General features: G+C 34.8%; 2 protein-coding genes across 3 annotated transcripts; both read right to left on the bottom strand.

Moving 5' to 3' along the window:
- Window positions 1-6069: 6069 nt before the first annotated feature.
- On the bottom strand, window positions 6070-9369 carry LOC132628121 (uncharacterized). Its single transcript, XM_060343853.1, has 4 exons — window positions 9028-9369; window positions 8654-8776; window positions 8482-8552; window positions 6070-6652 (listed from the first exon to the last, which is right to left on the bottom strand). Exons 1-4 carry the CDS (start codon window positions 9280-9282, stop codon window positions 6322-6324), a joined length of 780 nt encoding a protein of 259 aa, XP_060199836.1. The 5' UTR covers window positions 9283-9369; the 3' UTR covers window positions 6070-6321.
- A 5080-nt stretch (window positions 9370-14449) lies between these two features.
- On the bottom strand, window positions 14450-23437 carry LOC132628120 (uncharacterized). 2 transcript variants are annotated; one of them, XM_060343851.1, is made up of 5 exons: window positions 23127-23437; window positions 22575-22686; window positions 16503-16567; window positions 15825-16367; window positions 14450-14855 (listed from the first exon to the last, which is right to left on the bottom strand). In XM_060343851.1, exons 1-5 carry the CDS (start codon window positions 23328-23330, stop codon window positions 14745-14747), a joined length of 1035 nt encoding a protein of 344 aa, XP_060199834.1. In that variant the 5' UTR covers window positions 23331-23437; the 3' UTR covers window positions 14450-14744. The 2 variants fall into 2 exon arrangements, with proteins under 2 accessions (XP_060199834.1, XP_060199835.1); XM_060343852.1 differs by lacking the exon at window positions 23127-23437 and adding an exon at window positions 22814-22952.
- Between the last annotated feature and the right edge of the window lie 3756 nt (window positions 23438-27193).

Genomic DNA, 27193 nt, shown 5'->3' with positions numbered 1-27193 from the left:
AGTAATTGATTTGGTATTGTTATGCTAGAAAATAGTCAATTTAAAATGTGTTTGGACGTATATTGTCATATATTTAAATAAAAACCGATAAAAAATCGGAAAACCCAAAAAACCCGACAAAAACTGAAGCAATAAAAAATCGACTTAATTGATTTGATTTGATTCTAACATTTGAAAAACCGACTAAGTTGATTTGGTCATCTTTTTGAAGATAACCAACTCAAACCGAACCATGAACACTCCTATGTGTGTATGTGTGTCAATACTCCCTCCGTCCCAAAATAAGCGAAGTGTCATCTTAGCAAAAAATCACGCTCATTAAAAATAAATAAATACAATATAAAGTTTACTGAACTACCCTTATTCATTAGATATTTTTTTTTATAATCGAGCAATATTAAAGAGACAAATCCTTTAATACTAAGGGCGTCATAGTTGGAAACACTTGCCAATTTTATTCTTAAATTCCTAAGGTAACATTTATTTGGGACAAATTTTTGCTAAGATGCCATTTGGGACGGAGGCAGTATATAGTTTTTCATTGCTAAAAGTTTGAATTATTGAAAATAATATGGCATTAATTTGGCTATTTCCATTCAACTATTCATGTCAAGAGAGAGAGAGCGCTCTTAGCTCAAATGGGCCAAATCAATCAAACTCCACAATAAGCTTTAATTTCACTCCTTTTCAATTCGAACTAAATAAAACTTCGGGCAAATTAATTATTTTTATTCGAAATCTTTGCAGCTAATTTCAATCCATTTCAAAAAGTCCTTTTTATTAAAAATTTCTTTCTTATCTCTTTTTATATATACTTTTGAGGAAATTGTATTTACTACAATCTAGAAATTGATACATACAGGCCTTTAGGAATTATGGATATCATATATATATGAACCCATATAACCATCCAAATCGATCAATCTAACCCCAATATTCCAACCGCAAATTATTGTCAATGGAAAAAAAAAAAAAACTTTAACATGAAATTTGCCAAATCGATAATATGTGGCTTAGATTTGGCCCACAAAACACATAAAAATAAAACAAAATGGACAATGTATGGATTGATTTTATTCATGTAATCATAAAATACAAGATTTTTTTTGGTCTTTACTCTACCTCCGTAGATTTTACCATAGCATAACTGATTTTGAATCATATATAAAGGGGGTATACTTGCAATAGATTGACATGATAAATTCACAATATTTATACCATGTGTCAAACTTTTAAAATCAGCTTATTTTTTAAAAGTGTTTTTCAAAAAAGTACTTTTAGTGAGAAACAGTTTATGTTTGGCCAATTAATTTAAAAAATACTTTTAAGCAACAATTAGGGTTTGACCATTTAAAAAGTGTTTCTAAGTATATTTTTTTATTTTTTTGTATCTTCTGAAAAACAACTTCTACTACTCCCTAGAAATAGTTAATTTCTCCAAAAGCTTGGTCAAACACCTCACTTTTTTAAAATAAACACTTTTTAGAAAAGATAAACATATTTGGCCTCCTAAAAGCTTGACCAAATAGGCTAATATCCTGAATATAGAACCGTGGCACGTATATGAGGAATATATATATATATATATATATATATATATATATATATATATATATATATATATATATATATATATTGTACATAACTGATTTCAACTATTTTGTGATTAAGGTATAGTTTTTTGATTTGAGGTAAATGTTGGCTTTAAAATAATTAATTTGTCTTCTTCTGCGTTCGTAATATAATTTTACAGGTTGCAATTAAACTTAGCTTTCTTTCTTTCTTCTATAACTTTCGATGCAACTTCTCTTTCTGATCTTAATTTTGTGATTGTTTTTCGTATGTCAAGAACTTCTTTAATTGTTCAATTGACGTTACTTCCTCGAATTAGCCATGCACTGCAACATCAAATATGTCGCAAATTATTTTAGAACTTGGAATATTGATCACTGCATAAAATCATGACCAGTCCAAACTAACTTTCTACATTAGTCTAATGCTAATTAGTATATAAGACAAGAGCGTTATATTACCTATTTGCCATCTCAAGAATACAATGATAACAATTAAGAGATATATATTGCTCCTGATTCTTTGATTATGCGTTTTTACATCCCACAACTTTGACAGATCGCTTAGCCAAGATTCCTAAGGACGATGGATTTTCGTGTGAAAAAATAATCTCTGACCCAAAAAAATAAAAGAAACTAATCTCTATATGCCAAGCTTCTTGTTGATCCAGTTAATTCTTTCAAGGTGTTGTTGAATTCTATTTGCTTCTCGAGGTGACTCTGGACTTCGAGCAACTCCTGTTTCAATTTTAATGCGAATATAAGCATAACAATAACAAAATAGTAGTATAAATATTGAACGGTTGAATCAAATTTAAGAAAATTGAAAGCACTATATATAGAAAGAGAACCTCTTGGTAAACTTTTCTCCGCCGTGTTAATTTATTAATTTCCTTCAGCAATTGCTCCCACATAAAATAACACAAATCCAGTAAATTAAGGCTGTTCAAGTTATTTTTGCCTCTTTTTTTTTTTTTCTCCAATCTATCAAATTAACACCATCTCAGGAATACAATGATAAATAAGTTAGAGACATATATTAACTCTTTCATGATAAGATCAGAAGAAAAAATAATTTATATATAGTCAGACCTTTTTATAAAAGTCATTTTTATTTGAAACAGATTCTTCAATTCATATTAGATTATATTAGATGTTCCCTATAACAACATTTCACTATTAATAAAAAAATGATGCCGTTATAAATTGATATGATTATATGAATAAGAAAAGCATAATAATAACAAATAGTAGTAGTATAATATTGAATAGTTAGAATTAAATTTAAGAAAATTGAGAACATTATAGAAAGAGAAAATTAACCACAACCTGTGGCCGTTGGTAAACCGTTTTCTGCCGTGTTAAGTCATTAATTTGCTGCATCAACTGCTCCTACATAAAATAACACAAATCAATCAAGTCAGATATATAGAAGACTAATTCAACCAATAAATAAATAAAAAGAGACAGAGAAAGAAAAAAATTAGGTTTAAGAGATTCAAGATTTTAATTCGTACTGGAAAAAATAACACCACCAGTAAGAATAAACCTCAAATATGGACACCGGAAAAATAGGGAATATACCTTACCACACCTATGGAGAATCTAACAACTATCAAAACTATCCTAGTAATGAGTTGTTGGATACTATACAAAGTGATTAGTCTAGGGGAAATTAATTGAGAAAATACTCTCCTACACGAAATAACTTAATTTTATCTTCCATTAGCAAATACTGTTCAGGAGCGTAGCTAGAAATTACAGGAATCCAGTAGCTTTAGCTCAAAATCTACTTTTGTCTTAAGAAATTCAGTTAAGATATATCTAAAACAATGTATCCTGAACTCAGTAGGAATAAAAAGTTACCTTTTAAAACCCATAAACTTAAAATTTTGATCCTACAATCTCAACGAAACTCCAACTTAAAATATAACTAATGGATAATTTTAAACACAATCAAAAAAAGAATGACAAATTTGAACGTCCTTCAGAAAATATTCATTTTTACACTTGAAATCCAGCTAATTCACGTTAGAGCTCCGTTAAAGAAAAATATAAATATTCAAGATATGAACAATCCTAAAGTATAACAGAAAAAAAAAATGCTATCTTTAAACATTTATCCTAATCTTAGCTGTACAAATAATAGTAATCCCACAAGAACACTAGCATGGACAACGTGCATGGAGAAGTAAGTAAATTAGGTTTTTTAACCTTAGTCTGTGCAACTCTAGGCTTGGAAATCTTCAGTCCACGTGGCAGAGAAGATGACGGTGATGGTACTGGAGTTAAAGGAGAACTAACGGCAGACCGTCTTTTTTTCCAACCCCAAGGAAGAAGTTGATCCTCACCATAAACACTTAAATTTTCTACCAGTTCCGGTAAACTTAACAGAATATTCGATACTTCTCTTTCTTTTTCCGTCATGTCATCCCATTGTAGTGCTGCTTTTGGTAATTCCTTATGATCAACCATTATATGTTGTTGTTGTTGTTGTAGCTCTGAAGGATTTTTTTATTTTTATTTTTTTGTGATTTGGTTGAATTTTGTTATCAGTGATGAATTATAAAGAAGAGAGGAAAGAGTAGTGAAATTAGCAGAGTAATGAAGGGCTGAAGCACCTGTGATCTTACCTGAGTAATGAGGATTAAGAATGTGGTAAGACCTAGTAGGCCCATATAAGTATATTTAGCTGACCTGTTTCACAGGATTGCCCTTCCTTTGGATGGTCTTTAGTTTTTGCCCCTCAAAATGTTCGTCTTTAATTTTTGCCCTTCGCGTCGCAATTTTGAGCTTCGCGTAGAAATCATTAGGTTCGAACTCCCGCTCAGACATAAATTTAAAAAGAATTCGCAAAGCAAGGGTTGGGTTGCGTGTATACCGGACCCGGCATAACTATAAGTTCCGCCTTATAAGACAAAGTTTATGCCTTAAGGAAAAGTTTCGCCTTAGGGGCATACTTTTAGTTATGCCTTAACTAAGAGTCTGCCCCATAAGGCATAACTAAAAGTATGCCCCATAAGCCCTTCCTTTGGGATGGTCTTTAGTTTTTGCCCCTCAAAATGTTCGTCTTTAATTTTTGCCCTTCGCGTCGCAATTTTGAGCTTCGCGTAGAAATCATTAGGTTCGAACTCCCGCTCAGACATAAATTTAAAAAGAATTCGCAAAGCAAGGGTTGGGTTGCGTGTATACCGGACCCGGCATAACTATAAGTTCCGCCTTATAAGGCAAAGTTTATGCCTTAAGGAAAAGTTTCGCCTTAGGGGCATACTTTTAGTTATGCCTTAACTAAGAGTCTGCCCCATAAGGCATAACTAAAAGTATGCCCCATAAGGCGGAATTTTTCCTTAAGGCATAATTAAAAGTTTGCCTCATAAGGCAAAGTCTATGTCTTAAGGAGATCCCTTAACTAAAAGTCTGTCTCATAAGGCACAACTAAACTATGTTTTAAGGAAAAGTTCTGCCTTATAGGCAGAACTTTTCGTTAAGGCTTAGCTAAAAGTTTGCCCATAAGGCATAAGTATGCCGGGTCAGGCATACACGTGACCCAAGCTTTGCCTTACGATTTTTTTTTTTTAATTTATGCCTGAGCGGGGGTTCGAACCTAGAACCTCAGGTATAAGGTCATTTTTCAAGCGAAGGACAAAACTTAAAGACCACAAATATGAGGGACAATATTTAAAGACTATCCCAAAAGAAGGACAACCTGCAATTTTTTGATTACCGAATGGACAAAAGGGCTGGGCTTCTTTGAGGCCCGGAATGAAAAGCCTTGTCCAAATTAAATACAACAATAATTAACCGTGCGTGCTGGGATTGACGGTATAAATTTTCACCGGTAATATCGTTCTATTTAAACTTATCATAGACCTATGTCATGTCCAAATAAAGAAATAAATATATAAGGACAATTGATGTGACTTAGAATTATTCGGGTCCAAATTGAGTACGAACACTGATTAAATAGATATATAACCTTTTGAATCTATTTGGAAACTACTATATATTTTTTGATTTGGTGACGAAAACTATACATTGACTCTAAAGACAGATGGATTGACATAGTACTAAACCGCTTTTACCTCTAATCATTAGGTCGAAGATTTAAGTCACATTGAAAATAATTGAAGAACCACTATCTTTTTGAAGAAAGGAAGTGAGGAGAAAAATGACAAAAATAAAAATAGACGACGAAATGTAGAGTGGTGCCTTTGAGTTGGCTCCTATTAGTTTATTGCAGTTGCTTAGCTAATGAAAGAATTTGAATAAAAAAAAAAAAGAAATAAACTTCTATATGGATTCTTATTAAATCAAATGTTTAGCTAGAATTTTCAATTGTTCTAGTACTTGCACAAAGACTGAATGAAGTTAGCGATCGATCTATTCTTGGTCTTGTAATTATAATTGCAACTTCAGTTAAAGTTGGCCAGAAAAACATTTGACATCGCTAACATTAAAATAAGAAGATACTATTATTGTTGTATCTGAGAAGCCACAATGGAGAAAAAGAAAGCAGAAAAGTTTAAATAGATCAACGATTTTAGAATGGTTTTCTTCAATCTCAGGTCTGAAATAGATGTTACAAGTAGCTGGAATTGAGATACATGTAACAGAGGATCACAGCTCATCAAATGGGAAGTTTTACATAAAAGATTTAGCCATGGCAAACTCTGCTAGACGATAACACCTAGTTTTCAATTCCTTCTGTAATCAGAAATAGCTTAGTCATTAGTCAATAATACAAGAACAATCAAGATGCTCTCTGTTTCTTTGCACTTCTCACATCTGCAACGAAATCATCATCCGAGTCTTCTTCAGAAGACGTATCATCCTTAAACTTCCGTTTCTTTGACTGCTGCTGCTTTGATTTAGCTCCGGAATCCGGTGTTTTCTTCTTTGTTGTTGATGGCGGAGTTGAGGAGGATGTCTTCTTCTTAATAGTAACAGACACTGTCGTCTTTTTCACTGTCACAACCGTTTTTTTCATAGGTGAACCAAGCTTCTGCTGCTGGGCCTTCTTTTGTTTCTTCTCTAAAACTTTCTTCGCCAAGTCCTTGGGAAGCAAACCAGACTCCATCATCCTGCAAAAACATCAGTAACAGGATACAATTACTTAAATCCAACAGCAAGGCATGGTTGACGTAGTATTCAAAACCATTACGAACCACCCTGGATTAGTTGTTAACAATTGCGAGTACACATTTTGAAGAATGAGGATCCATCAAGATCCTTTCTGTAGTGTCAGTGATTTTTTGGGGTTAGTTACTGTTAGTTTTTAAGTCCATTCTGTTAGCTGGACCAAAGGTGCTCCACTTTAGCAAAATTAAGGGACTAAAGAAGCTCAAGGTTATATATTTGAAGGACCAAAACAGAGCTACTCCCATAGATTAGGGACAACTTTGGCTAAAAACTACAGTAATTGCAAATTTGTAACCATGAACATCGAAATCTAGACAAGGGCACCAACTAAACAGTCTAAACTCATATGACTTTGCATCCTCCGTTGGTTAAATGAAGAAAGAGATGCTAACGATCTTCCCAAATATCATTCTTTATGCATGCGTAAGCCATATGATTGAACATAACAAAATAGTGAACATCAACCAATAAAAGTTCCACAGAGAGCTCTCATGCTTAAGTTTCAAACCGACAAATTCATTTGCATTCTAACCACTACAAACACTCATGACTTAAACAAATATTTTTAGTGGCAATTTTACCTTAATCCCCTAAGTTCACTCAATGTAAAAGCCTGTGCCAAGTGGCACGCTGTTTAGCATAAGGATGTACTAAATCATGGTCAATAAGTGGAGAAATGCACTAACAGCAGAGACACATGTCATAATTTAGGTCAGAAGTCAGCTGAACTCATCATCTAGAGTCAAAATGTTGAAACTATCCTTTTTCATATTCCAGACGGAAGTTTCAATGAAGTTATAACAAACCTTATATATTTTTAATTTCATTTTTCCTATGTTTAAGCATCTTCAAACTAAAGTAGTGCATTAGGATCGATCATAATGAGCTCAACCACTTATATTAGAACTAAGGTTGCCAAATTCGCATCGTATTTCACCAGCCAAAAAGGCCAAGTCAAGATGCACATTCCTTGTCCAATGGAAGCTAACTTGATTAGCAACTTCACTAAGTATCTCAGCTGTAAACATACAACTTATATCATGCTGATGTTTCTCTCTTTAGAAAAAAGGGAAAAAAGTTACTTGTAAGTTCACATGTGAGGGCTATTCTTTTGACATAGTACTGCACGTCGAGATTTAAGCACACACCTCCTTGTTCCACTAACTGTTGTACAATAAGCAAAGATATTAACCATGCAAACTAAGGGGCACCCATTTACTCCCATAGGAACTTAGGAGGAATCTTTAAGCAACAAACAGAATTTTCTTACCCCTACTCTTGTTTCTGTCTGATAATGAATAGATCCAAATCACTCTTTATCTCCCAAATTTACACTAAGAATAGCTACTCATTCAATAAAATGCATGACTAAATGAAATCATGAGCTCATGCAGAAGCATCAACCACGTTAATGGCATACACTTAAGTAAGCAAAAATGGTACCTTATGCTTGAGAGTAGGTTCAAAATAGTCTGTTAAGTATGTAATTAACAGTTTTGGTCCTTTAAGTTTGCCAAAAAGTTAACACTTTTAGTCTCTAGCAAATATTTATCGAACTGTGTCTGTTAGATTTGACGGGGACTATGAAAAAGAAAAGGGAATTAGAACAAGAACAAATTTTGGCCTTTAAGGGCATCATAACATTCATGGTTGCTCTTTTTCAGGCAATCAGCAACTTATAGGAACAGCTTCATGAATACTCAATAATGCAAACGGCAACAGAGCTACATATGAATAACTTATTTAACAGTTGGAAAGGGAGAATTTATACCAGATAGCTGCTAATTCACTGTCTGGCACTTGCTGGTACAAGGATTCATAGAAAATCCTTAACGGGTCTCTCTGAAAATCCAAAAAATATAACACTACCATCAAGAACCTCAAAAAAATGCTATTGCCCAATGCACTCACAAGAATCACAACCATAACATAAAGTCACATACTTCTTCAGGAGGGTCTCTCTTTTGACCAGGCAAGTCATAAACTTTCTTTTCCTTCTTCTTAACACTACTGTCTGAATTTTTAGCTCCTTTCTTCTTATCTTCTTCCTCTTTCTTTACAACTTTCTACACACAAAAAGGAATAATCAAGAGTAAATTGCAGCCCAATACCTTTGGGTGATCTACTTTACAAAATAGCCAGCAAATGCATAGGTTTTGCATATACTATACATATGATATACGCATAATATACATATACTATTCGTATAATATACATATCAGTAAAGAAAGAATCCAAAAAATCAAACCCCTAAAAGGAAGAAAAAAAAAGAATAAATCAAACAGAAAAGAAACAAGAAGTGCATAAAAATACCAACTTTAACAGTTTTACTGGAGCTTTTCTTGGACATGGGTGAGGGTTCTTCTTCTTTCTTAGCCTTAACGTTTTTAGGGGTCTTTTTGGGATTGGGTTCTTCAAAATCATCATCTTTTTCTTCTTTTTTCACTTTGGCATTTTTGGTAGGCTGAGATTTTGAAGCGGCATTATTGTTAGGTTTCTTTTTGTAGTTAAAAAGAGACCCAATGCTTTCTTCATCATCAATTTTCACTGGCTTTGAGTCTTCAGAAGGCATTTTTTTCAAGATTCAATTAGCTGTTGAAATTATGAAAAATGGGTGGAATTGAGGGTTTCTCAAGGAAGAAGAAGCTAATATACACATCAGTTAACCGGCTTTGACGTTGGACAAATGGGTAATTTTACTTTTGGGCCTGTGACAACATTCAGGTTCTCAAGTTGTAAAAGCTTTTTTCCGCGGATTGTCCTTCTTTTGGGGTGGTCTTTAATTTTTGTCCCTCAAATTGATGGTCTTTAATTTTTTATAGTCGCCTTCACAAAGTAGAGGTTTGAATTTGCAAGGGAGAATTTTGCCTTTAAAATTCAATTTTAAGCTAGAGTTTGAAACTCTGGTTGAAGCAGACAAAATTTTGCCTGCAGGCCTAACTTTGGCCCGAATAGACCTAACTTTACTACAAACCTCTACCTTGTGTTTTTTTTTTTTTACTGAGCCGGAATTCGAATTCCAAACCTCATGGTATTAGGCGAAGAGAAGACCACCAATTTGAGGGACAAAAATTAAATACCACCCCAAAATAAGGACGTTCCTGCGAATTGCTGGTCTTAAAACTCAACAACTAAAAAGCCCAATTATTGGATGTATGATAGGGGCCCTATAACGGAGGAAATGGGTAAATAATCAATTTTGGGACGGCCAATCAAGCTTTAGTGAGTATTTGAAAATTATACAATAATTAACAATTTTTTAATGCGGAAAACCAAAGGGAGATTTGGGTAAATGTACCTTTCGGCCAACTAGTTTACCAACATAGCCGAAAGTATACACTACCTATACACTTTGACTGTATATGTTGTGTATAGGTATGTATAGTGTATGTATAATTAGTATAAAGTATACACTTCGGATGTATATGTTGTGTATAGTATATGTTTCTGTAGTATAAAGTATGCACTACCTATACATTATGTACATACTACATAATTTGTAAACCAGATGACCGAATGGTATTTGGCTGTAATTTTTCCAAAACAAAGCACCTCTAGTTTTATTCAAATTTAAAGCTGCACTTGATACATCACGACATAGAGCACACAATGTGGGAATAATTAGTAAAGATATACAAGCATTAAAGTGTTACAAGAGGTCAAGGATTATGGCCAAGAGGGGTTACATGATTGCAAATATTGATCTATTTGCAAAGCTTCCAATTAGGGCATATGGTCATTTATGTAATAGGCATTAGGTAACTAGGCCTATTAGGGCTTACTATATATAGTTAAGTGATATGAAACTTTCCTACTAAGATTATTTTGATATTGATGAATGTTAAACTCCTTTGTGAGTCTGAGGATGAATCCCTTGGTTTATTACAAAATTGCTGAGGTGATTTTTATGGGGATTCTTCCCCTCGAGGGTTATCCTATAGTCCAGGGTTAATTAGATTTCAATTGAATGAGTATTTAAAATAAATTTCACGCCTTCTCTCAATTCCCTTATTAGTTCTTTGCTAAATTTATCCTTGTCTATCTTTTCGTTCCTGTTGTTAATTTTTGCTTATGCATTTGTATCAAAACTCCATGAAAAATTCTTGGAGTTTGAACCTTTATTAATTCAAATTCTAAGATTTTTTTTTTGGAGTTTTGATGGAGTTTAATTTGAACCACACAATTAAAACTCAATAAAAAAAATGGATTGGAGTTTGAACTGTGTCAATTCAAAACTTCATGAAAAGATGTTGGGGTTTGGACTGTGGCAGTTCAAATTTCATGAAAAATTATTATAGATCAAATGAATGTTTGTAAGGCTAGTTTGACGGTCGCCACCAGCCTACTATAACCTTCCTCTTTTGTTTGAATTTGGAACCAACAATATAAGCAAGCTCATTAAAGTATATGGGATTGAAGTGTAACAATAATAGTTGTTGTTAGCGATATTGAGTAGACTTTGATCAACCTACATAATAGTGAAGAAACAAAATTCATAAACAGCACAAGTTTGATATAGGAAAGCAATGGTGGAACTGTGAAGAAGTTCGAAAATTGCAGCATGACTTAGTATTATCATTTCAAATAATGTTATACTTGAATTTAATATTTGCTCATATATTTCTTTACAGATATGTTGAGTCGCCGTTATTGATTGGATGTCTTACTCGGCTAACAGAAGATTGCGAAATCAATAAGTATAAAGCAATACTGTGGTAGATTTCAATCATCAATTGTCTAAATCAATTGTACGACAAAACAATTCATTCATATCATCCAAAATTATTCATAAGTGGCAGCATCTCAATTGCCCAGCTCTCTTAATCTTTTGCATTAATTTTTAGGCTGAAGTTTGTCCAGTATTGGGACCTAGATTTTTCTCCTGTGCCTTAATCATGTTTAACATTTCAATCCTTTGGGGATCGTTTGGTTCGGCCGTTCGGGAACAAATTATCCTCAATTTTAATGTGAGAATGATAACACGAAAATTAATTATCCACAAATTATAATGTGAGAATTAAAATAGATGAAGAAAGATTATATTCTGTTTATACTTTCCACCTTTTGGAGGCAACCATATTTTCCGCATTAAATTCATAAAAGTCGCCTTATGGGTATCTATCTTACGTCAATTAACACATTTGCACCCTTGGCATGCTTTCCATTTGTCATCATATTTGTTGTTTTGACATTAAAATATGAGGCAAATTGTGCAATTCAACTGAATATATTACGTTTGATTCAGTTATCCTTTTGAAATATTTCAAAATATATATATTTCTATATAATAAAATCGTATTCATTTGAACAAGATTTACTTTAAATTTTATATTTGCCCATGCGCTTTCTTTTGGCCGTGAGTTCATCTAAAAACATAACTTTTGACACAAGTATAAATATATGTAAAACCTTCTAAAATATTAAGAAATGTGATATTTGTAACCTATAACTTTAACCGTAAAATTAGTATAACGTTACGAATTTTAAAAGTTAAATCCTAGATGATCCGCCTCTGTTTCTATAATATGCTTACACACTTCCAGTTTCCAAATGATCAATTATAATATAGTTTTATTGTTTAATCTGCGTTGTTTATAAGATGGTGACTAATCAGAATAATTTTAGACATAATGGACAAGTAATTATGTACTTCAACAAGTGGAACCAATCGACACTGAAACTTTTTAGCTTTACACAATGTCAGGTCCAATAGGCACCTTCGAATGAAAACATCAACGGACTCGATCAAAAAAGAATATATCCTTTGCTTTTTGTTTTTGCCCATTTGCTTACTGTCAATCTTCGAATCAATCCCCTTTCTCAAAGTGTAGGAATCGAAACAAAGGTCGGTTTTCGATTGGAATCGAAAAGGCTAGAATTTGTACCATAACTTATCACCACACCACACACGAATCTAAAATTGGGTTTAATTTTTAAGGTTCTCAACACTAAACTTCGTCGTATTGAGTAAGAATTTAGTATTTGATGTAATTTTTGTGATTTTTTAACATATGCATCTATATTTCGTGACATAAAAAATACCGAGTTCAATTGAATCCAGAGGTGGATCTAGCTTATATACCTCTGAGTTCACGTGAAATCCCCATAGAAAAAAGTTGGCCGACGTTTTTAATTTTTTTTTTTTCTTCGTATTTTGACTTCTATGAAGTTTTTTCGTTACTACGACTGATAAATTCATAATTTTAAATGATGCATATATAGTAGCTTTTATCCCGACATTATATATATATATATATATATTTAGAAATCACTAAATATTTATAGATATTTGATTATAAGTTCAATTATTATTATACTTAAGGTGGTTGCGGACTTTAAAACCCATAAACTTTTAATTCTGGACCTGACTCTAATCGATCATTTTTAAAACAAGCTCTATCTGTCTCTGACCACAAGGTGGACAACATCTTTCTTCCTCTATATATGATCACATATTCCTCTATTCTCCATATAGTCTTTCAAGAAAAATCCAAGGAAATTAAAACTTGAGAGAACTAGAAGAAAAGAAGAGAGAATTCTTATTTCAAACTAAGAATTATATTCAGATCATGGGTTGGTTCATAGGAGAAAGGAGAGGGGTTAGTTGGAGAGATCAAACTCTAGAGTCAATATCAGCACCACCTCTGGCCTTGATAGTTTTATTTGGTCTAGTAATTTTCTTGATGTTTATGAACATCTATTCAGAATACAAGGCAATAGTAGAAAAATCCAAGGCTAGTATGAAGCTCTTGTTTTTCTTGTTGCCTTTTCTTATCATACTTGTGGTCTACTTAATGATTGATATCAACAGATTGTTTTATCCTTATGGAGTTACAAGGCCAGTTGGGTATCATTTGACTAGCCAAGAAGGAGGATCTCCTTGGGGACTTGCTTTGCTTTTAGTGCTGCTTTTGGTCATGGTTCATTATCAACATTCATTTCAATCTACTTGGTTTCGTATACTTTGAAAATATGTTAATACAGAGGCAGAGGTGGATTCAAGATTTGCACGTGATTGGTTCAAATTTAGAGTTTTACTACTGAACGTGTTGCTCGAGGATTCTTAGTTTAATATCTGGAAAAATATTTTAATACTTTTCATGTATATTTTTGTTCTCTGTGTTAAAAGTACAGGGTTAAACCTGTTTAGCTCTACTCTCCACGAACTCCTTTGGCAAAAGGTTGTAACTTGTATACGATTAGGATTAGTATGATTAGGGACCTTAATTAGTGTGTTGACGCTTCATGATTGGGGTGGAACTGTTTTTCATTTCTTTAGATAATGTTTAGAGGTATTTGGGTTTATGGTCTAAATTGTAATATATGAATTGTTATGTAGTGAGTAACAATACACGGATTGTTCTGAATGTATTGTTTAATTTAAGTGCATTTTTATCTAAAATTAGCAATATAGCGTTTGGGTTCTCGGTTTTAGCGAAAAAACAGTTAATATGACGTATAGTTAAAACAAGCCATGTACTGCTCTGTTATATTTTATTCATCATCAGATTGCAATTTCATCAATTAACTAAGTTTAGCTTTTATATGCATACACATGAAAATTTCTCTATTATCTCAACTAAATATAAAAAATAAATCATTTTTAAGTTTATTAACGGACAGCGCGAAGCGCAAACAAATTCACTAGTTATCAATAATAAAAGAGCGGACAGGCTGGGAGATTGAGAAAACAATTTCCACTTTGATGGTGCAACAGGAGGAAAAAAAAAAAAAAAAACTGCACAAACCAAATCATTTACTGATTTTGCATGTTCAATGAAATCCCGTCTCCATGTTCAATGAAATCTTGCAACTGAAACTACTTGCCTCGAACTAATTGGTTACATGGATATCTATAGTATACAGCATCAACATCTAGTATTGATTACAATTTAGTGTTAAGCCACTTGATGAACAAAAAATGGAGTAAAAATACAAGGATCTGTTACAGATGATCAAGATCCAATAACTGAACATATATACCGAGAATCTATCATCTAATATAGATACAGGGCCGAAATTGTGGTAACGAAGTCATGTCACACAGGGAGATGAATTTCTTAACTTAGGTACCTTAAATGAGGAAGTGAATAGTTTTGGAGCACCTGAGATACTATTACCAGCTTTTCGTTTTGAACTTTGTCCCTACAAAAACATGACTTTCTATCAGCTTACATATAACATAAGACCTATGTTGCTCGGTTTTTCTAAAAATGCTGCCGCGATCGGACACACACCAGGCGGCATTTTTGAATGATCCGAGCAACATAGAATAGGACATAACATAATTCTCTGACATAATAGCATGCTCTAGAAATGAGATCAAACAATTGTGAAGATACACAACCCTTTACTGAATCTAAATAATAAAGAAATTGGCATTGATGTCAGCACCCTATTTATACATTTAAATTCAAATCACTGACTAATGTAGCACCAAGAATGTATTCTAATTGCGTGCACAATGCATTCCTTAAATGTCATATAATATCTTTGATAGATGGAGACCTAGCCCCCATAGTTAAGATAAAAAAGGACACAGCAATGTCCAAGTTAATATGGGAATGCTAACTTGTTATCTGCAGAAAAGAGAACTTTTCTTTTACAAAACTAAGCAATATCCTGAATACCCCCCCTCACAACCAATAGGTTGATCCTGGTGGCTTCTTGAATTTCGAAGAGCTGTTTACATCAGGCACAGAAGACATGCTAGCGAAAATGCCAAATCAAGTCATTTTTATCAAGGAAAAATCTGCAAATATCAAGTTAGAAAAGGATGTCCCCTCAATTTCAAAAAGGTAAAGAGTCAAGGCAATGCTAATACATCCAACAACTTCTCAGTTATTTCTTTTCCCTTTTCCTTTACAAAGTGAGATTGCTTTTACCAAGATTAGATCCACATAACCAAGATTAGATCCGCATAACAAAATCTATCTGCATTACAAGAATAACCTATTCTACATTATCAAAAAAGTTTTTTGAACCCAAGACAATGATATACTTCACTACTAGGCGAGATACCTCAAAGAAGAACAACATTATAACATGCACAAGTTATGTACCAGGAAAAGGACAGCTGCATAATAGTTTCTTTTAAATTTAAGAGGAGATTACCTTTTGAAGAGCTTGTGAAGATTGATTTTCTTCTTTGAACGTTACATTCCTCTGATCCGTTCCACGGGACGTGCCCCTCAGCTTCGAAGGTCCTGATCCAACTGTGGAGTGACGAAGTACAGGAGTGATAGAGGAACTTCCGGACCTTTTTAGTAACTCTAGTTCTGTGGAAAGATTGGCCATCTCCTCACTCTTTTTGACGAAGTCTGAGTCCAATTTGGCCATTTGAGTTCTTAACATTGCAATTGTATTATCCTTATTAGTGTTGGAGGTTTGTAGTTCCTCAATGTTCCTCATAAATGCCTGTATTTTCTCATTTGCATGCTCAAGTTCAGTACATTTTCTCTTCAATTGCTCAGTCATGTCATGCTCCAGTTTATTGTATTGGTTCCAAATAAAATTCTTTTCTGCCAAGAGGGCAGAAATCTCAGAATTTTTCTCTGAAGTAAGCTTCTCATTTTCTGTTCTAAGCCGTCTCACCTCATCTTCCCAAGCCTTTTTTCTTGTCTCTGCCTTTTCATTTGTAGCAGCCCTTGGTACATCCTGTGGATCAAATGAAGGTTCATACGACTTATCTTCTAGTTTTTTAATGATTAGTGGGGGCAAATAATAACTATAAACTTAGAAGAGAAATGAGGAACAAAATTCATAAAAGAAAAAGCGATTGAAACAACATACATTTGGCTCAGAGCATTTATAGTCAAACCATTCTCTGAAGTCAGCGAGGTCACTATCTGCATCTTCTGCACTTTTCAGGTGAAAAGTAAGTAAGTTTCCAAATTGAATTATGTGATGACTATAACTTAAAAGATCATGTCTACTCTGGAACAGTTAAGGCTACTGACATTTCCAAGAATAAAACCAACTAAAACAGCCTATATTGCAAATATTTTGGTTTCATCGGTCTTGTAAAAAACCATTAAAACAGAAGTCTGCTTTCACTGGAGATTAAATCAAAACTGAACTGAGTACTATTACTTAAAGAAGTGTGTGTGTGAATATCGGACATGTGGCTGCATGATTTTTTAATATTGATAATTATCTTTAGTTCCCTAACTTGCACTCCATTCTTGCTAATTTAAATGATCCATTTCGACAAGCTTAGAAATACATGAAAAGAAAGTTTAGCGTGCATGAGATGAAATGCAAAGAATAGAAAGAAAACTTTCTCTTTCTAAAAAAAAATGCTCAGAGCATGACATTTTCTCATTGCAATCTGGTAACTGCTCGGAAAACATATGGTTGAAAGTTTTTGGAATCCCTCTAAATGCTTGGTCAATGGATACTTTTGAACATATAGGGGCTCGTTGCGGGGGTTATGTCGGTGTTGATGAAGATACGAAGAACAGAATCCACCTGATCTGGGCTCGCATCTGCGTCAAAAAATCAGCTATGAAGTTTCCGGCAAGTTTGAATTTTGAATTTGATGATAGGACTTCGAATTGCCAATAATTAAGGAAATCCAGTCTTTTTCTTTACATGCTGGTCCTTCAACTGGTTTGCCCGAGGTTGGTAATAAGATGGGATCAAATTCTCTCTCAGCTCCACGTGCTAATACCATTAATGATTCACGTGACACACGTGTGGAAGAACCTGTGGAGAAAAGAAGGAATTCGAAGGATTTAAACACAAATGGGCCGACCTTATTCTCTTCTAATAGTCAGGGTAGTAAGAAACACTACAAAAGGAGAACTTCATTAGCTTTGAACAACGGTTACTACACTAAAGGCCCACTTACAAGCAAACACTTCAAGCAACACAAAAAGAAGCAAGTGTGGAGATCATCTGTACCAAAGCTGGACCCATGCTGCTTCAGAGCTTCATCTTCCTTGAATGCTTCATTCTCTTTTGATCCTTTTGAACTAGAAATTCAAGCTTCTAGTCTCAGGGATTTAGAACTCATGGAGGGGACACTGTCCGAGCCTGAAGCAGATGATGAAGCGGTTCACGCAGGGCACTCGATGGACCCACATATACCCAAACCGATATTCTCAGCACTGTCAGTTTCAAATGAATTTGACTCTGGTATCTCATCTCAGTCCTACAACAGTTTTCTTCCTTTGCCTTGGCATGATCCACAAATTCAAACTGTTGATATCCCTGATGTGGTGGAAACCTCAAAATGGACGAAGTTGACAATGATGAAGGCTTGCAAAGTGTTGGGGGTAAATGTTGCTGGGTTTGAACACGAACTTCTGGGAATTATTCTGAGAATGGAGGAAAAAAGGAAAGTGCAGATTCTTGAGCAAAAAAATAAAACAGGAGAATTAAAGAAAGGGAAAAGCAAAGCAGTTACTGAACTTAAAAGATTGGATTGGGGTCTCCAGGACGGGAGTGGGAAGAAAGAGAGGGGCAGGTCTCACAAGGCTCATTCCAGATGAGAGTTAAAACACTCAGCTGGAATGTGCAGGGTCTCAACAATAAAGACAAGAGAAGCACTTTGAAATCTCTTATTCACAAGTGGGGAGTTGATATTATTTGCCTGCAGGAAACCAAAATAGAGACATGGAATCCATCTCTAATCAGGCAAATTTGGGGAAACAGATGGATCTCTTGGGCAGAAGTCAAAGCAATTGGTACCAAAGGTGGGATATTAATAATGTGGGACAAAAGAGCTTGGAAATGTGTTGATTTTGAAGCAGGAGCCTTTTCTTTATCATGTAGATTCGAAAGTCTTGCTGAGGATTTCAAATGGGTTTTTACTAGTGTTTATGGCCCTCATACCAATCCAGAAAGGGAGGATCTTTGGCTCGAGTTAGCATCTATCAGGGGATTGTGGTCTGACCTATGGGTCATAGGAGGGGATTTCAATGTGTGCAGATTTGTGGGGGAAAGATTGAACTGCGTTAGAAGATCAAGGGCGATGCTGGGCTTCTCCAACACTATTCTAGACCTGGATTTGATTGACCCTCCACTTCAGGGAGCACAATTTACCTGGTCAAGAGGGGAGGAGTCTCTCCAAGCCTCTAGAATTGACAGGTTCCTTATCTCAACAGAATGGAGCGAGATGTTCAACACTATCAAACAGTACCCCTTGCCTAGAGTTTTTTCTGATCATAAACCAATTATCCTGGAAAGTGGAGATTGGGAGACCACACCTTCTTATTTCAAATTTGAAAACATGTGGCTTCAAGCTGAGGGTTTCATGGACATGATAGAAGGATGGTGGATTTCTTACACTGTATTAGGCACCCCAGACTTTGTGCTAATGCAGAAACTAAGGAATCTCAAGAAAGACATTACTAAATGGAATAGGGAGGTCTATGGAACAATCGAGACTCAAAGGAACAAGGCACTCAAAGAACTTTGGAAGCTGGACCAGTTAGCTGAGCTCAGAGCTCTCTCTACAGAAGAGAAAGGTCAGACATTGAATCTCAAACTTGAAATTCAGCAAATAGCAACCGCTGAAGAGATCTCATGGAGACAAAAATCAAGATGTTTATGGTTGAAAGAGGGGGATAAGAATACAAAGTTTTTCCAAAGAATGGCCAACTCTCATAGAAAGGGCAATACCATTGACAGACTCAAAATAGGGGATGAAGTAATTGAAGATAAAGGAAGGATCAAGGATGGTATTCTGGAGTACTATCAACAAATTTACAAAGAAACTGAATCTTGGAGACCCTCAGCCGTCTTTGAAGGTCTGTCAAGTCTCAACACAGTGGATAAAGAGGACCTTGAACTTCCTTTCACCGAAATGGAAATTTTAGAAGCTCTCATGACTTGTGCCCCTGACAAAGCTCCAGGCCCTGATGGTTTCACTATGGCTTTCTTTCAAAAATCATGGAACTTCATCAAAGCAGACCTGCTAGCAGCTTTTAATTTCTTTCATCAAAACTGCCAAATGGTGAGATCATGCAATGCCTCTTTCATTGCTCTTATCCCAAAGAAGAAAGGGGCCGCAGAGCTTAGAGATTATAGGCCTATAAGTCTTATAGGCAGTGTCTACAAATTGCTGGCCAAAATTTTAGCTAAGAGGCTCGGAAAAGTGGTGGATTCCTTAGTTTCTGGACAGCAGAGTGCTTTTCTGAAGAATAGACAGATCACTGATGCATCTATGATTGCCAATGAAGTGCTAGACTGGAAAATTAAAAGTGGTGAGACTGGGATCCTATGCAAATTAGATATTGAGAAAGCTTTTGATCAGCTTAACTGGGCTTATTTAGTCAACATTTTGAAGCAAATGGGTTTCGGGGAAAGGTGGATAAGGTGGATTTATTTCTGTATTTCGACAGTGAAGTTTTCAATTCTGGTGAACAGAAGTCCAGTTGGGTTTTTCTCTTCTCAAAAGGGACTCAGGCAGGGGGATCCATTGTCCCCTTTCCTCTTTATCATTGCGATGGAAGGATTATCTCAGCTGTTAGCAAAGGCCAAAGAACTTCAGTGGATTCAAGGGTTCCAAGTGGGCAGAAATCCTTCCACCTCAGTCTCAGTCTCTCATCTACTCTATGCAGATGACACCCTTATATTTTGTGGAGCTGATTGTCAGCAGGTCTCTAATCTCAACACTACCCTCATGATCTTTGAGGCCATCTCTGGACTTCATATCAACATGCGTAAGAGCACTATATATCCAGTGAATGAAGTGACCAACCTAGAAGCTCTTGCTGATATTCTTAGCTGCAAAACAGGCTCCTTTCCCACCACCTATTTGGGACTTCCTTTGGGTGCTAAATTCAAATCATCTGGGATATGGAGTGGGGTCATTGAAAGAATGGAGAAAAGACTAGCCACTTGGAAGATGCAATATCTCTCATTGGGTGGTAGGCTCACCCTCATCAAAAGTGTCCTAGACAGCATTCCCACTTACTTTATGTCACTCTTCCCTATGCCAACCTCAGTTCTAAAGCAAATTGACAGGCTTAGAAGGAAATTCCTATGGGAAGGTAACAGTGTTACTCATAAATTCTCTTTGGTCAAATGGCAATCAGTTATTCAACCCAAAGGCCAAGGGGGGCTGGGGATTAGAAATCTTAAGTTTCATAACAACAGCCTACTCATGAAGTGGCTTTGGAGATATGGTCAAAATGAGGCAGCGTACTGGAAGGAAATCATCAAAGCTAAATATGGTATTCAAGACCACTGGACTGCAAAGAAAAGCAATGAACCACATGGTGTTGGAGTATGGAAACACATCAGTAGTCTCCAAGAGGAATTCTTCCAGGCTGTCTCATTCAAGGCTGGAAATGGGCTCAAGATCAGATTTTGGCAGGACAAATGGCTTGGGGACACTTTAGTAAAAGATTTATTTCCCTCACTATTTCTGATAGCTTCTAACAAAGAAGCAACATTAGCTCAATATAGAGTTAACAACTGTTGGACACCAATTTTAAGGAAAAACTTACAGGATTGGGAAGTTGATGATTTTCTTTCTCTATTAGAAAGTTTGGGACAAAGTACTTTGGTGGCAGATTTTCAGGACAGAATACTCTGGGGCAATTCTAAGGAAAAGATTTTCACTGTGAAGGAATGTTACAACAACTGGTGCTCTCAAAATAGCCTTTTAGAGATTTGGCCTTGGAAGCTTGTATGGAGAACCAGACAGCCTCTCAGAGTTACTTGCTTCACTTGGACTGCACTGAAGGAAGCATGCCTAACACAAGACAATCTTAGAAGGAGAGGTGTAATAGTTGTTAACATGTGTACCATGTGCAAGCAGACCAATGAAAGTGTCAACCATCTATTTTTGCACTGCCCTGCAGCAGCTAGCCTCTGGTTTTTCTTCTACTCTATGCTTGGTCTACAATGGGTAATGCCCTTCAACATCAAAGATGCATATGCTAGCTGGATACTCTGGAGAGTTGACAAATCCATTAAAAGAATTTGGAGAATGATCCCAGCAGTAATTTTTTGGACCCTATGGAAGGAGAGAAACAACAGATGCTTTGAAGGAATCTCAACTCCTATTTGCTCTCTAAAGTCTAGGTGTTTAGTTAGTCTTTTTAGTTGGCATTTTTTTGCCCCTGTAAACAATGTGGGTAACTTTCTAGATTTTATCAGCTCCTTTTCTCTAGTTCAGTAGAGATAGGATATCTTTAGATTGTTCTACAGGTTTTGCCAAGCCTGCCAGCTTTTCCCATCTGTAACCTTGCATCTTCTTGATGTTTTACTAATGAATTTTATTACTTTACCAAAAAAACAAAAAAAACAAAAAAAATATATGACACCACTGGCCCTTGGTGATTTCTCTCGGCTATTGAGAGAAAATAATATCATTTTTTACTACTTTCAATAGTTCTAAGTCATATAACTATTCAAACTTTAGACTGTAATGTAATATTTTGTATCAAAATAATTGTTTAACCATTACTTTGATATTCTTTTCTACTACCACTAACATAATGTGCAAGACAAATTAACATCTTAAACTCCATGTCCACTTAACAACTGTTATTTTATACAGCAGATCGAATAATAAGAACCATATTGATTAAGAAAAAGAAATTGCATGTTCAAGCTCCATTATCAAATTGATTATCTTAAACAGCACCATAGTGTAGGCAGTGACACTGTAGTTTCTGGTTAAAACCAAGCACAAAATAAGGCTTATGATAATTTTTATCAGGTAAAATAAGGAAAGGGCCAACTTTAAAGGAAGTGAAAGTTACCATCTTTGAACTCAGTTTAAATAAAGAACTCTACTAAATAGATCCAAATTTTGATCAAATTTTCAATTGCATCTCCAATTTCAGATAGACTAAACAAAGTTTAGGGCAGAAAAAACTTTTTTTCCTTTCAAATGTAACTCACCAAACTTCTTTTTGAACATGACAACATCTCGTTGCTTCAAACCAACAACAAACTCCGATTTCGCAACCTCAAGCATTTGTTCCATCTCTTGTACTGTAAGTTCTTTCTTCATCTGCAAACCCAATTTCACAAAGAACCCAAATTTACCAAAAAGCCCTAAAATTCCAACCAATCAAAACCCTAACTAAAGTAAAAATTCAAAACCAGAAGAAGACGAACAAAAAAAAAAAAAAAGTAACCTCATAAATTTTTCAAAGAACCCAAATTCACCAAAAGCCCTAAAATTCCAGCCAATATACAACATTATACCTGTGGGGAAAGCATTACACATAACGTATCAACCTTATCTAAAGTGTACAATAGTGTATAAAAGGTGTTTATACACAAATATGGGCTAAATCGGGTGCTTAGATACAAATTGCGTAAATATATATAAAAAATAGACATAGAGCATAATTTTCGCAATTTTTTCAAAAGAATCCAAAAGCCCTAAAATTCGAACCCCTAAATAAAGTAGTAAAATGCAAAAACCAAAAGAAAAGAAAAGCAAACCTCATAAATTTGTTGTTGAAAGGTGTGAATATCAGATACCCATCGATTATGCTGTAATTTAATCCGATCTTCAAGTATCATTCTCTCTTTTGCAAGGGACTCAAGTTGTGTTTGCTGTGATGTCAACATTTGAACTAAAGCGTTGAACACTTTGTTCCATTTCTCTCTATCCGATGATTTTTTTGCTTTTTTGGATTTCGCCATTCAAGATTGAGTTTCAGAAAGAGAGAGAGAGAGAGCGCAATGGAGCGTACCGTTGAGTTCGAAAATTTGTTCAAACGGTCAAATACAGTAGCTTTTATTTTAAGCTGTATGAAGCCATTTTTTAATTGCACGATTTGTCCTTCAAATGGGCTGCTCTTTAATCATCTACACTTTTGTTCCTATTTTGTGCTGGTCTTTAATTTTTGCAACAAATAAAATTTATATTTTCATATGATAATATTTCACAAGTTATGCCTTTTGTTTTGATTGATAAAGGCTAAAAATTAAAGACCAGCCCATTTCCGTGCAATTTTTATCCTTCAAATGGGTTGGTCTTTAATTTTTTACCTTCAAAATCAAACTTATTCCTAGCGTGCTAAGTTCTCTAAGGATGCAGTCATAACTTTTGGGATATTATGATGTGAAAATATAAACTTATGCCCGCAAACAATTTTTTTTTTTTTAAGAGCAAAATTCAAGACCAACACAAAATAGGGACAAAAGTGCAAATGACCACATTACATGATAGAACTGCGAGGCTTGAGCTTGGAGACTTTGACCTTGGACTTGGGCTAGACTTGCTTCCTTTGGAACCCTTGTGAGAGTTTGTATTATGTAAGTCACAGTAGATTGATATATAATTTTAGGTTATCTCTAATCTAAGCTATTATGTTGGATTACTTACTGATTATATCGGATTGTTATGATTTTAAATGTACTGGAAAAATACATTTCAAAATTATGGCAGGCAAGTCATGACAGTCCAATATGATCTCATATTAGGCAAAACACATAGATTGACCCCTGAACTATACCCAAAATCTCGATATCACACTCAAACTATTAAGGCGACCTATTGCACACCTAAACATTTATAAAATGAATTTATTTACCCCTGAAAACTGATGTGGCATAAAATATAAATATAATTTAAAACAAGCACGGTTTGTTGAATTTATTTACCTTTTTATGTTTTTTTTTTGGGCTAAATATACATATTTAGGATCCCCTCTAACCCTCCCCCCCCCCCCCTTCATCTTCGCAAAGAACAACAACATCACTGCCGCCCTCTCTCGTTCAGCTCCTCCTCCTCCTCCTTCACTGCCGCCCTCTACCACCCCCTCCCCCCTTCCCTCGTTCAGCTCTTCCTCCCTCAATGCCGCCCTCTACCCCCCCCCCCCCCTCCGTTCAGCTCCTCCCTCACTGCCGCCCTCTACCACCCCCTCCCCCCCTTCCCTCGTTCAGCTCTTCCTCCCTCAATGCCGCCCTCTACCCCCCCCCCCCCCCTCCGTTCAGCTCCTCCCTCACTGCCGCCCTCCACCTTCACGTCACCCCACTCCCTCTTCTCCTCCACCTTCACGCCACCCCCGCCCTCCCTCGCTCAGCTCCTACCTCACTGCCGCCTTCCACCTCCACGTCACCCCACTCCCTCTTCTCCCATCCCCGCCCTGACACCCCCACACCCTTCTTCTTCTTCTTCATTTCAAATTCTCAAACAAAAAATCTGAAATATTACCCACTTCCTCTTCTTCAAAAATCACCCAATGATTTCTCCAACCAACCAAAACAATTACCCTCCATTAGTATACTTGTGAAATTTCCCACATAAAATTAATAATAACAAATATGTTGCCATTGATGTAATGTTGATAGCAACACTAGTAGTGAAATTACTAACACTCCCTTCGTTTAAATTCATTTGTCCACAAATGCAAAAAGATTCCATCTTTTTTGCTCAATACCATATTCTGGCGACTAATTGAAGTGAAACTGGTGGCGATAGTGGTGGCGGATTGGTGGTTCTGGTGAGATGGGGTGGTGGTGATGAAAAAGATATAATTATTGAATGATTTTAATGGTTAATTAGGGATTAATTAGTGTAGTTATAATTAATAAAAAGAAAATCAAATGAATAAAGAAAAGAAAATGAATGTAAAATTAAAATTTAGGAAATTTCTAAGGCGGAGCTGGCGTGGCGCTGATGTAGCCAGAGAGTGTGTTACACTTTCCATTATGCAACTGGTTATATGTGTATCGGGAATAAATAAATTCACTTTTTAAATGTTTAGATGTGTAATAGATCGTCTTAATAATTTGAATGTGATATCGAGATTTTGAACATAGTTTAGAGTCAATCTATATCTTTTGCCTTCATATTATATTCAACCTAATTATCCTGTTACATAACTCACATGTCATACCGGATCCTCATAATTTCAAGCCTACTGATAAAGAAGAGGAAAAAAAAGTACATTTGAGAGTTATGTCAGGGAAGTGACATGACACATCTTCCCTCTTTTTTTCCCTTCGCTCGTGATATCTCTCTTTCATGATTTCAAAGCTACTAAAGACAAAAGTTAATGTACCTTTTAAAATTGTGCCCATGTCTTGAAGACTGTATGACTTCACGTTAAATTCAGTATATTTACCATGTTAAATTACTCATAAATCATATTGAGTCCTCATGCTCATGATTTTACAGTTACAAACAAAGAAATATGTAAGCTGTGACAAACAAACCGATATAAGTCGGGATTTTCAATTTTAAATTTTCTCGGGTTTCTCAGATCTTTCGAATTTTTTAAAGGAAAAGTCTTCATATAAAACATATAACTTTTACTTCAAATATTTCTTTAGTCATAATAATATACAACTATATAATTAAGGTGCTTCATAAGAAAATACACCAAATGTGAGATGAGCGATGACATTGTAAGAAAATATTTTTAAAAAAAGATAATGAAATCGCATAAAATAGATATTGCTAATTAAGCCATAATGAAAATGATCATAATCTAATGATATAATGCTAAAATAAGTACGACTAATAGTAAGTATTAATTACATGACAAAAATAAAATAAAGTAAGGTTATGTATTTTCACTATTTAAACCACTGCAAAAGTAGATAATAAATATCCAACATTATTGTCATTCCTAGCGATAGAATTGAATTTCTTTTTTTAGCATTAGTGTTGATTTGATTTTGGTTTGAACTTTATTTGAGGTGCTAAGATTATGGGCTATAGCCTGAAAAACGTATTGGACTATTCAAAATTCTAAGTCAACGTATTGGACCATTCAAAATTCTAAATCCAAATTTGAAATAATATGTGAAAAGACAAAAATTATGAATTTTTTTAAGAATTATTTATAAATCACATTACAAGTAAGTATTTTTATGTATAAAATATTTTAAAAAATTGCATATATGCATTGTCGGGCTGGTTCGATTTTTTTTAGTTAAAATCAAACCAAACCAATTATGATCGAATTTTTTTCTCAATTTGACTTGAATAATCGGTTTGGTACGATTTGAAAGATCGTCATCGCCGTCCAAATGACACCTAAATCACACGTAGGATTAAGTCCGCTTTCACATCAATTCAAGTTCTCAACGAAGTTGGACGCTTATTTTAAACTCATATATAATATAATAAAGAAAATCAACTTGGTATTTGATTTGTAGAGGAGTTTTATTTTATTTTATTTCCATTTGTCAAAAGAGGGACGTTTCATGCAAATGGAAGTCATCGAGTGACTAAAAGTCTAAAACTAATCTTATCGTTGAAAACAAGGCAAGAAGAATAACCAAAAAAAAAAAAAACAGGAATAAGGAGTAGTTGGTAGCAATTGAAAGCATGGAATTAAGCACAAATTGGATAAAGAAATTAAAATAAAACGAAAAAGGTGAGATAAACGCAGATGATATTTGACTTAAATTCACTAATACTAATTATCTATTCGATGACCAAATTCATCAATTTATAAAAATTAAACTCATAAAAAATACCTAAACTATTTCTTTAAAAGAAAGAAAAAGGATTACATTAATCCTGAAAAGAATGTCAGGCTCTAAAACGG

Source organism: Lycium barbarum, chromosome 2, assembly GCF_019175385.1.
Source record: "Lycium barbarum isolate Lr01 chromosome 2, ASM1917538v2, whole genome shotgun sequence".
Lineage (NCBI taxonomy): Eukaryota > Viridiplantae > Streptophyta > Magnoliopsida > Solanales > Solanaceae > Lycium > Lycium barbarum.
Note: the sequence above shows the minus strand (reverse complement) of the source record. Positions and strands in the feature narration are given on the sequence as shown.